At 38.1% G+C, this 11,119-nt stretch overlaps 3 protein-coding genes across 6 annotated transcripts; all 3 read right to left on the reverse strand.

The window, feature by feature from the left end:
* Position 1: 1 nt before the first annotated feature.
* Positions 2 to 4,330, reverse strand: LOC106354345 (protein IMPAIRED IN BABA-INDUCED STERILITY 1). Its single transcript, XM_048761423.1, has 9 exons — positions 3,731 to 4,330; positions 2,866 to 3,150; positions 2,459 to 2,782; positions 2,131 to 2,358; positions 1,917 to 2,014; positions 1,713 to 1,803; positions 1,114 to 1,617; positions 449 to 575; positions 2 to 287 (listed from the first exon to the last, which is right to left on the reverse strand). The coding sequence occupies exons 1-9, from the start codon at positions 4,106 to 4,108 to the stop codon at positions 268 to 270; spliced, it is 2,055 nt and encodes a 684-aa protein (XP_048617380.1). The 5' UTR covers positions 4,109 to 4,330; the 3' UTR covers positions 2 to 267.
* A 1,200-nt stretch (positions 4,331 to 5,530) lies between these two features.
* Positions 5,531 to 6,458, reverse strand: LOC106354347 (dolichol-phosphate mannose synthase subunit 2). Of its 4 annotated transcripts, none has more exons than XM_013794267.3 (3): positions 6,331 to 6,458; positions 5,962 to 6,067; positions 5,531 to 5,834 (listed from the first exon to the last, which is right to left on the reverse strand). In XM_013794267.3, the coding sequence occupies exons 2-3, from the start codon at positions 6,049 to 6,051 to the stop codon at positions 5,682 to 5,684; spliced, it is 243 nt and encodes an 80-aa protein (XP_013649721.2). In that variant the 5' UTR covers positions 6,052 to 6,067; positions 6,331 to 6,458; the 3' UTR covers positions 5,531 to 5,681. The 4 variants fall into 4 exon arrangements, with proteins under 4 accessions (XP_013649721.2, XP_013649719.2, XP_022560858.2 ...); XM_013794265.3 differs by lacking the exon at positions 6,331 to 6,458 and adding an exon at positions 6,165 to 6,297; XM_022705137.2 differs by lacking the exon at positions 6,331 to 6,458 and adding an exon at positions 6,264 to 6,295.
* LOC111197873 (nuclear intron maturase 4, mitochondrial) lies at positions 6,375 to 8,874 on the reverse strand. The gene has a single exon (XM_022705136.2). The coding sequence runs from the start codon at positions 8,760 to 8,762 to the stop codon at positions 6,375 to 6,377; it is 2,388 nt and encodes a 795-aa protein (XP_022560857.2). The 5' UTR covers positions 8,763 to 8,874.
* Between the last annotated feature and the right edge of the window lie 2,245 nt (positions 8,875 to 11,119).

An 11,119-nucleotide genomic window follows, 5' to 3' on the forward strand; every position in this document is an offset into this window, starting at 1 on the left:
ATAAAACACAAAGCTGTTTACATATATATATATATATATGCATAGAAGTAATAATTTAGGAACTGAGATCTATACATCAGTGCCTTTGAATCATGCACAATTGAATTGGCTCTCAAAAGGTGTAGCTTATATACCCTAAAATTTAAATAAAAACAACAAAATGATGTATGGCCTTTTCTCCTGATTGATTGACAATCACAGGTTCTTGGAGCTCTTTTCTCCATCTCCTTGCGAGCCTTGCGATGGCCATAGAAGTTTACAATCGTTTCACTTCCCCTGTTTTTTATCTGCAAGTTCAAAAAACTCAACACACTAAGTATTTGACAAGTTACAAACCAGTTGAGAAAACAAAAATGTTTAATCACAAAAAGCTGTAAAGGTCTTGTTTGAAAAAGCGAAGAGTCGAGACACAATGAATGATAGTCTGTTAAAGCTTCCTTAGCTTTACCTTTCAGGAACCACGGTTTACGAATTAGCTTGCTGATGCGGCGCTCGTGCCATTCCACTAGTTCATCAACTCCATTGGATTTAGACAACAAAGGGCCCGAGAACTCGATCTTGTCCCCATCATCACCCTGTCAAAAGCTCAAGTTATCAGCATCATTGAGCATGCTTTTCTATGAACTCAAAAAAGGAGAAACCAAATCATGCCTACTTTCTTTCTCTCTCCCATCTGGACTCTAGCTAAAAGCGTGGAGAGAGAAAGAACAAAAGAATACTTAAACAGCTGAGCAAACATGATTTGTATACAACGGTAAACTGGTCCTTTCTTTCTGCTTTTCTTAGCTGCATATCTCATTTTCACAATTTCATATACAAATTCATGTAAACTGTTACAGCAGTAGTGCAATCATATCTTTAGAATCACTTCATTTTATCTCTAATACACCGAATGGGTTTTGACACTGGGCATTACAGTAATAAGAACAATGAAGCCAAGTTTCACTTGAAAGAATGTCTGGCACAGATCATGCTTGGTTTGTACTATGTCTATCAAAAGCACTAAACGGCCATGGGAACAATGCAAACAACGAAAAATTCTATATGGAATTTAAGATATCAAAGAAGAAACTAGAAGGGTGCTCTTAGAGCTTCTATAATCTATGGACGTACCAAATTATTACCCCTCTTGGTTGCCATTTTATCTCTCTGTCCCAATGACAGTTCTTGAGAGTGATACTCGTCCGATGCACCAAAAGAATCTAGACGTTCAAGTTGTCTCCACTGCTTCAGCATAGAACGTTTCACTGCCTCGTATGACTCCTGGCCTCGAGAATCTGTCTTGTCTTCACGTTTGTCATCATTTTTACTCTCATTTCTCTTAGGTTCGACACCATTCCCATTGTAAGCAGGAGAAGGTCCACATGCATTAGGAATGTGACCTCTTGAAAGAGAACGATTATGCACCCTAACACATGCTTCATCTTTTTCTCGTTTCGCCCAAGCAAAACTGCTTGACTTAGAAACTTGTAACGGCCCTGAGAAAGGTACATCACCTTGGGATACATTTTTCACATGGGAAGCTTTGTCTTTCTTGTGATCTAACTGGGTTTGCAGCTTCCCACAGAACTTGGCATCACTTTCAATCGAAATAGGAACTAAATGACCAATTCTTTCCTGCAAACACACAAAAAAAGAGAGAGCACATTTGAGTTGCTTGCACGAGAAACATAGTTTCATGACAGGTAGACAAGAGAGTAGGTAAAAAGTACCTCAGCTGGTGCCAGTTTATTGAATGAAAGAGTCTTCCGTGATGGCTTCCTCGCTTCTACACCACGTCTTCCATTCCCGCTAATCTTTTTCCTGAAAATCAGACATGAAGTAGGACGATGTTACAAATGCTTCCAAGATAATGAAAGGCCAATCAAAATGGTGGACTGGTAATTTTCTATCAGATAATGAAAGAAAATTTTAACCTTGTTGCTTCTGTCCGATGCTTTGTATCTATCTCCTTGCTAGGCGGATACATTGGCAAGCTTGAGGGATCACAAGCAAAAGGCTCTGTAGTAAAATACTGGAAACAAAAAGACGCAATGTCTTCATTAATTAGTAAAAGATAAGTAAAATGCAGCAATGTGGTTCCTTCCCAAGCTTGATACGTTAATGGATTCAAATGATAAAAAGGGGTACCTCAGAAACAAGGGCTGTAGAGGCAGTACCGCGTTTTAGGGGATCTATAGAAAGAAGAGTTTCTATCAGACTGATTTCAATCTCAGACAAATCTTTCAACGTTTCCCGGAGACAGCTATTATAGTTCTGCTGTGGCTTGAAAAGCATTGCATGAGGAAGTTTGGATTTTTTCCAGTAATCTGCTGGTGGAGATCCACACAGTTTGAATATCTTGTGCAGCTGTTCAACCTGATCCATACAATTCAAAGTTCATTTTTCACCAATCCCTGACCAAAAGGTCAAATATCATAAATAACAGATCAAAATGAGACAGTGCTATGTGGTCTACCTCAGTTCTTCCCCGGAGAATGGGTTTCCCAAGAAGCAACTCAGCGAAAACACAACCAACACTCCACAAATCAACAGCTGATCCATAGTCCGTTGCCCCAAGCAAAAGCTCAGGTGGACGGTACCACAGAGTGACAACTCGACTGGTAAGTGGTTTCTTCTTATGCCCTGAAGAGTTGCTGAAGTTGGCTAACCCAAAATCAGCCACCTTTAGTATTCCTTCATTACTCAACAAAAGATTGGAACCCTTTATGTCCCGATGCATCACACCTCGAGAGTGACAATGATCAAGCCCAGACAACAGCTGCTTCATGTAACACTTAATCTGCATTTATGATACAACCAAAACACATAAGAAAAAACTCCCATCAACTGATAATGATTCTTCCACTATAAAACTAAACAAACCTGTGGCGTAGTGAATTTGATGTCAGGGGAAGCAAGAAGACCAGTGAGATCATGCTCCATATACTCAAACACGAGCTGTATGGTGCAAGATAGTTTGGAAGTAATCAAACCTTCCAGCTTGATAACGTTGGGATGATTGAGTTTTCTGAGTATCAAAATCTCTCTTGCCATAAACTTCACACTCTCTGGCTCGAAATTGTCGAACCTCACTTTCTTCAATGCCACAATCCTCCCAGTTTCAGTCTCTACCGCACGGAACACACTGCTATAAGTCCCTTGTCCAATCTACAGAAATCAAACTAAACTTCATTAGTTTCACTACTTCCTCAACCAAACAACATTTGCAATAATAATAATAATAACCAACGTTCTATGCAGAAAATTGGATATAGCCGAAACAATTTTTTTTTTAAATCGATTTATACTACTCAAATCGTTTTCAAACCATTTTAAATTAATTAAAATTAGTCGAAGTTGGTCTAAATTAGTCTAAATCTATTAAACTAATTAATAATATTACTGCAAATCAACAAATTTGTCTTTTCTGAACACAATCCACAAATTTGTCTAGTTTAATTTTTTATTTGTAATTTTTACAATTTATCAAAATAATTTTATAATTAAACTCAAATCCCACTAAAATATCTAATGTAAATGTAAAATATATAAAAATAAATCAATAATTTGATAACGTCTAAATCTCATATAATCCACCTCATCACTAGTCCTCTGTACATTGTTGCTACCTAACCATTCTCTTAAACATCGATAATAATAACCTTAAATTAAACAGATCCCTCCCTTCGAACCAATGACCTCTTACATGTAATCTAAAGTTTTAGCCACTAGGCCACACAATACGAACCTTCTCGAGCTTTTCGAAAGCGTCAGATCGAAGTGGAACCCAGCCATGGATAGCTTCACCAGCCACGTTGCTCAGCCACGCAGGCCAACCGGCAGCGACCTGCTCCGCTTCGATGTATTTGCTGATGCTACCGAGACGGAAACTCAGCGAGTCGCTACCACGTCCCGACTCGCTCAACTCGCTCCCGAGCTCACTCTTCTGGCTCCTCTTCCAGCTCCTGCTCCTCCACGACGCGAGCTTCTTGAGAATCGGGCGAGGCGGATCCTCGATCACCACCCGACCCGATCCGGAGCACTCGTTCTCGTTCTCCTTGAAGACGCCCGAGTGATCGATCGCCGGCGTCACGGAGACCGTCTGCTTCGAGTTAACGCAGCCCATTTTTTGTAACGGAATTTCGAATTCTTCTCGTGCCACCTACCAATCACCGCACGCCAGCTAAGTCTCAAACTGGATCGGTCTGCGTAATCGGATCCGGGTTGGAGTGAATCTCCTGAGAGAGTGATGAATCTCTTTGAGGTTTCGTATTTTTATAATGAGAGAGGAAGAGAGAATGTTTTTGGCGTATTACGGAAGATGACAGTACATTTAAAAAAAAAAAACAGTTTAAGATTTTAAAATACAGAAGAATGCATGCATTTATTAATTTCTGGTCCAATAAATCGAATCTACACCTTCCGATTTTGAAATTCTATTTTAGCAATATAGTTAATGACAGCTTTTTGGTTCAAATGAATAGTAGACTACACAAATGTGGAAGAATATTATTTTTTAAAAAGGAAATGTTATATTAAATCGTGTGGAAAAAATAAGAAAAATATATATTGGATGTATGTATTAATTTTTTGGTTGAATGAATAGTAGACTCCACAAATGTGGAAGAGTATTATTTTAAGAAGAATTATTATTAAACAGAATGGAAATTAATATATTGTTTGTTTGGTTGAAATGAATAGTAGACTACACATGTGTGGTTAAAGAGGAAATATCATCTTTGATCAAAAAAAAAAAAAAGAGGAAATATCATTAAACCGTGTGGAATATAACAGAGAAATGGAAAGGAAATTATCTATAGGCTTGTATTGTATGGTCTAATGTTTGGTCTATAGTCAGTACACGCGAATGGCTATTATTATTTTTTTTTTGAAAAAATGCATTCATAAATTACTGCAAGCCCACTCGAATGGCTATTATTGAATTATCAAATTGTACGAAGGTGACTTGAAATGATATATGTCTGTAAGCACTAAGTAGCATATGACTAATAAGATTTACAAAGCTATAAACTATGATTAAGTTTCCATATGATAAGTCAAAACAAATTCATTACAGAGACATATCATAATTGCAAAGAGAACCACACTTGTGTCTCTAATGCTTTGCCAGCTCTTAGACTATGATGACTACTACTATTTATCATAATTTATTTTTCTCCAAATTCAAAATACAGATTTATATTTTATATTTTAAACAACGTCCACATGTAACTTTATTATTTATCATCAAATTTATACCTAAAAAAAACCGAAAAAATACTAGTAGAATCCAAAAGAAAAGTCGGCAACTTCCAACTGCAGAAACGACCAAAAAACAAAGAAAACGACCAAAAAACAAAGAAAACAGTAGTCACATCTATTTCAAAATCGCTATGATTCAAAAGAAACCAAACTCGAATCCAAATCATTATTATCTTCTGAAAATTGATATTTAGTTGAGTTCTTGGTGAGCCTAAAGTCCATCATAGCATACTGATATTAATGATGATCAGATTAATAAGAGAATTTATTCGAAAAAAAAAAACACTTATTAAAGTTAATATGTTAGTATTCAACTTTAGGACATAGTCTCGTACGGTTCAACTACATTATTTAAAAAAGTTCAGGCAGATTTAAACCACTGAAAAGACCAAAAGGTACAAAACTAAGTAGGGCACAAAAGAACCAAGAAAAAAAAATCAAGCCTTCTTCTTTTTGGATTTGAGCATGACCATTCCAATGAATACGCAAAGAAGAGAGAGGAGAGTTACGCCAGCGAAGACAGGTACGAGGATGGCATAGTCTTGGGGCAAGAAGTACTTGTGGATGAAGTGATCACTATCTACAAATGGCTGTTGCAAAGGAAAATTTTAACACGTGAGCTTCTTCCTCGTAATATCCAAAACATTCATTGACAGTTGGTACATCAAAATACAATGTCTTTATAAGCGCAACTTGGAGGATGAGATAGTCACTTACCAGGATGATGACCCAGAAAGTATAGTAGGTGAATATGGATAAGCTGATTGAAGATAATAGAAGCCCGACTGCTCGATCCGCTAGCTCCATTTGTCACGTTCAAAACCTGTCAGAAAGATTCAAGAAGCATAAGCCTTGGAAAAAGAAAAAACAGTCAGAAGTGACGAAAATTCTAACTGTGAACGCCGTGGAAACAATTTCACCTAGCATTTTCCACAAGCGCAGCTAATGCCACGGTTCTAGACTCTGAGAGTATTCAAACTGTGCAACTGTACACAGCCGAAGGACAATAATAACCGGACCTTAGATTTTTCTAGACATCAGATACACGGAGCTCAACAAACATCTCTAAAACGAGTCAGAGTTGACCTAGGAAGATATCAGCAACGAGTCGTGTAGTGGAGAGAAAGTAATCATCTCCACGCTCCAAAATCAATAGCTTGAAGTGATATTTGACCTAAGTAAAGGTCTTTCAGGTGTTGCTTACACAGCCCTATTCTCCTTCCGTTTAAGCTCGAAGGAACGCAAACAGAAAATCCAGTTTTCCAACCGGGAAACTTCTGTCTTTCCATTGCATGTAGAGTGTAAACAGCAGGTGCAGCCATAGAGCAACCAGATACAAAGCAACTGCAAGGCCTTGATTCGCTCACTATTCGAGCTAAAGACAACAAACACGAACCACTATTGAAAATGCCGTACGTTAGATGTTCATCCCTGTCAAACGCTGGAGAATCTAGTTTCTCATGTTGTATCTCCTCTTCTATATCTTCAGCAGAGGGTATCGTGCTGAGTTCTTCATCAAGGCGTCTCTCTATTTCATTTTCATGTATTCGATATTTCGACGCCAAAGTCCGGATGCATGACTTTCTGACCTGGTTGTCGATAAGAGCTTTCATCTCATCAAAGTTACTACATCCTCCATACCATATCACCCATCGCCGGACAAGTCCTGAGAACCAATCAATTATCTGGGCAGTATCTTGCAATATAAGCATAGAGTTCGCACGAGCATAACCCTCAGCAGTTACTAATCCATAGCGAAAAAGACGCCTTCTTATAGCATTGGTAGGAGCAACAACATCACCAAAGAAAACAGGTTTATCATGAGGGTCTGGACATGGCAATAGCGCTTCTACTTTAGCTGTCTCTGAAGAAACATATGCCGCAGCAGAAGTTTGGAACTTGCTATACGCGTCTCTTAGTTCTTGAGGAATCGTGGGTTCAACAATATGCTTGGACAAGATAAACTCCTCGCTTCTATCTGCGGAGGTTCTCAGCACGTCCTCCATCCATATCCTAAGCAAGACCTTATACCAATGATCTGTTTCCATGCCGGGCTTTCTGTGGGAAGATATCTGGCTCAAGGTAGAGTTACTATCCGCCAAGCCTCTGATCTCTGACTCCTTGACCTTCTTCAATCCGTGTCCTAACCATTTCTTTCCAATTCTAACCGTTCCCAAGGTCCACGCCTCTTCTTTCTGCAATGCAAAGAGTCTAACCTTCTCCTTTAACTTGTGAACAGCTTTCACAGCGGGGCTCTCCCTCACATTCTTCCTCACCAACGTACCCAAAACACGAATCCCCTTGGCCGTTTCACATGATGACGGGTCTGTTTCATCTGTGACGTCCAAATGCAGTGAGTTCCGCAAGAAATCTACAGCTTCAGATCTGATATCAACCGCAACTTTCTCGGGTCCAGACACAGAGAAAAATATCTCATCCATAAATCTGCAACAATAAACTCTGACAGCAACGTCCTTCTCCGGATCACTTTTCAAATCTTCCTCTCCGGCCTTCCTCCTGAACCAGGACCGAAGTTTTGAGCCTAGGCCACCTTCCTCAGTCTGTGCATCGCGATCAAGAGCCTCATGCCTCATTGAGATCCTATAAAACTCATGATCAAACCGATCAAGATACACGTTCATCAACACACGGGACAACACTCCTTCTTGAGGAAGACCATGGCCCTTGGGAAACCCTCCAAACTCTAAATTAAGCACCCGGGCTTCAAACATAGAACGCAGTAAGACGCTTAAACAACTATCTTCTACCTTTTCCTCCATCACAGAGAGCAAACACTCGAAAACAGAATCATCCACTTTTTTGTTCAAGCTCAAAGTAAAACACCAGTCAGAACGAGACACACTGTTGCTGATATACTTCAACGCAGACCCACGTCCCCTTCCACTTCGACAACTATGAGAAATCTTCGAAAAGTAAGGACTGAAAACGACTTCCAAGACTATTCTAACAGCTTCTTGAACAACTTTCAAAGGTAAACTAGGCAAGACGAGAACCTCCTTCGTTTTATCTCTAGCCACAAGCGAGAACGTATTGGAAGCTACATCAAACACACCGCTAGATAACTCTTCCGCCATAGAATCAAACGCAAACGCAACACTCCCATCTGATTCTGTTACGGGAACGTTTGAGTTAAGTCTGATACAATCATAAGCGTCTCGAAGAGTCTCGGGCCTTGCAATCACCTTCTTCAACAGGTTATTGAACTTCCCGTTAGTGTACTGCTCTTTGACTCTTTTCTTTAAACGGAGCTCGAGAGATCGCTTTAGCTCCATACGGCTTCTAGGTTTGGTATCATCAACGTGAGGAGAAGATTCCTCTACGAGAGATGCTAATTCCCCAGCTAGCGAGAATATTCCGGTTTGCTTACTATCCGTTTCTGCATTCGAGTGTGTGGAGGATACTGAGCGACTCCACAGGCGCCGCGAAATTAGGGTTTCGAGATTGAAACGACGGAACGAATGCAAAACTAGGTTTCGGGTCCTAAACATGAGGTACATTCCGATTCTCAATCTAGAACTATGCGATTGACTAAACCGGAACAATCAGGTTCAACAGTCTCACGGTTTAACTTTGATGTACATTTGAGATCGACACAGAGGATGGAAGGGAACTTACGTTTAGAGACGAAAGCGCGGCGAGAGAGATAGATAAGAGAGGAAGCGGCGCGCGGCGAAACACTGGAGATGGAGGAGAAGAGAGTATTGCGGGAAGAGTGAGGAAAGGAAAGGACTATTTGTTAAATAATATACAATATTTTGTATTATTCTTCGAAATTACATTATGAGTCCTTTAATTGCAGAATGTTCCTTGTTTTGGACATGTGTTTACGAAATTACATTAATGACCCTCTTGCACTTATGATTTGCCATCAATTACTCATCTTTCGTTCTTAAGAAAATTATTTTAAAGGTAGTGATATGTGTATGTGGTGGTGTTAACATTTGAGACAATTTTCATTTACCATGAAAGTACAATAATAATATTTTGATTATCAATTAAAAGGACTGATCAGGTGTCCAAGATTCGCCATCATCTACTTGTTAGATTGTTTATCAATTTCCCCCTGTCAACTGACAATTTCTATTAATATAGATGCTTTGCTAATTCATGCGTTGGTTATATATTCCCCCACCCATACAAAAAACAAAAAATACAAGACTATGAACCTATTTCCCGAACTTCACACTTTCTTTATGCTGAACATCAAAACCAACCCAAAATTGCAAGAATCCAAAACCCTGGTTTACTCTGATTATGATATGAAAAACAGTTGGACTAGACTTGGGTGGATATTTTACTATCAACCTCAACATCTCTAGTTGTGGATCCAATGCAATTAATTTATAATGGTCATAAGGCATAAGGTGATAGTGATATTGTTGAATTTGACCAATGGAAACAGCAAATGGGTACGCAGGGAAAAAAACCTGAACGCACAAAGCGATGTCGCTTTCGAAGTGGCACTTCCCTTAGATCCTCTAGCAATATTTTGTTTTGTCATGAACAATGTTGGCTCATTACCATTCACACCTCGTTAGTGTTTATTGTGGACCAATTTTTTATCCAGAAATTTCCTTGTTTTTTCCCTTACAACTGGTGGAAATCCAAAACTTTAAAATTGGTACCACTTTGATTTTTTTCAGAGTTTTATATGATTTTCTTGGAAGAGTCTAACAACTTGCATATTTGAAAGAGAAATAAGCGGTTTTGAAACATATGTGACCGTTTATAATGGTGCACTATCCTAGCTAGTATGATCAGTTGAGAGCATAAATGTATATTAAGTCATGAATAGCATTGTTATTATTATTGATATTTTGGATGACCCGAGTTAAGCATTGTGCTTGAGATCCAGGATACAAATATCGATTTAAACCACTCGACTACCATGATCTCAAGCCCTATTTTTCTAAAGTACATGTGATTGTTATTAGAGTTGTAGATGTGGACACAGACATGGTCATACATTACAATAATAATATAGCTTTAATTTTTTCTCTTTGTGGAAGAGAATAGTTGCCTTTGAATTTTCTAATTCAAATAAAATTTTCAATGGTCTGTCACGAAGTGTGTTTATACTATTCAGTTAATCGAGTACTTAAAGACTAATCAATGTAAGATAATACACGTGTTTGACTGGTCACGGGGAAAAATATTAAAGATACGTATTTCTATATCAATAGTACAGACAAATAAAAGGAATAAAATATGAGATTTGATCATTAATAATATGCTAAAAACATTGGTCAAAGGACTAACTAAGTCAATGAGTGCCGTCCAGATGAATTACATGAGGCCCACCATACTCGTAATCTTGTAAATCTGTTTAAGAATAAATTATCTTCAATCAGAAAAAAAAAATATCTTAATTCTGAAAATTTCAAAGCGGGTACCGAGTTATGCTCTTTTGTAATACACTACACGTTTGTTATATAAAAAACGAATACTTATTTCAGATATATACTCTCGTATAAATCATACCAACCATAATCTGTAACGTTATTTAGATTTACATTATGCGTATTATTTTCTGTTAATTGTTTTTTAAAATTAACTTACCAACTCTAACACGAAGTCAAATTCTTCAGAACTGGTCAACTTAGATGTCTCAGCTGCTCACCTAAATTTAATTTCATGAAGTTTCAACCAAACCGCATGATTAAAAATTCAAAAACATAACTCAAATTTTGATATTTTTACGTCCGAACCATTAAATTCCATAGTCTTACACAATATTTGTAATTATTATTTTTGGCTAAAATTGAGACTAGAGCTGTATTTATTGCATCCGCATTAAATAGTATTTGAAGTTTTGAATATAGGTTTGTTACCAATTGTATAGATATCCAATTGA

The sequence above is a fragment of the Brassica napus genome, chromosome C6, assembly GCF_020379485.1.
Source record: "Brassica napus cultivar Da-Ae chromosome C6, Da-Ae, whole genome shotgun sequence".
NCBI classification, from domain to species: domain Eukaryota; kingdom Viridiplantae; phylum Streptophyta; class Magnoliopsida; order Brassicales; family Brassicaceae; genus Brassica; species Brassica napus.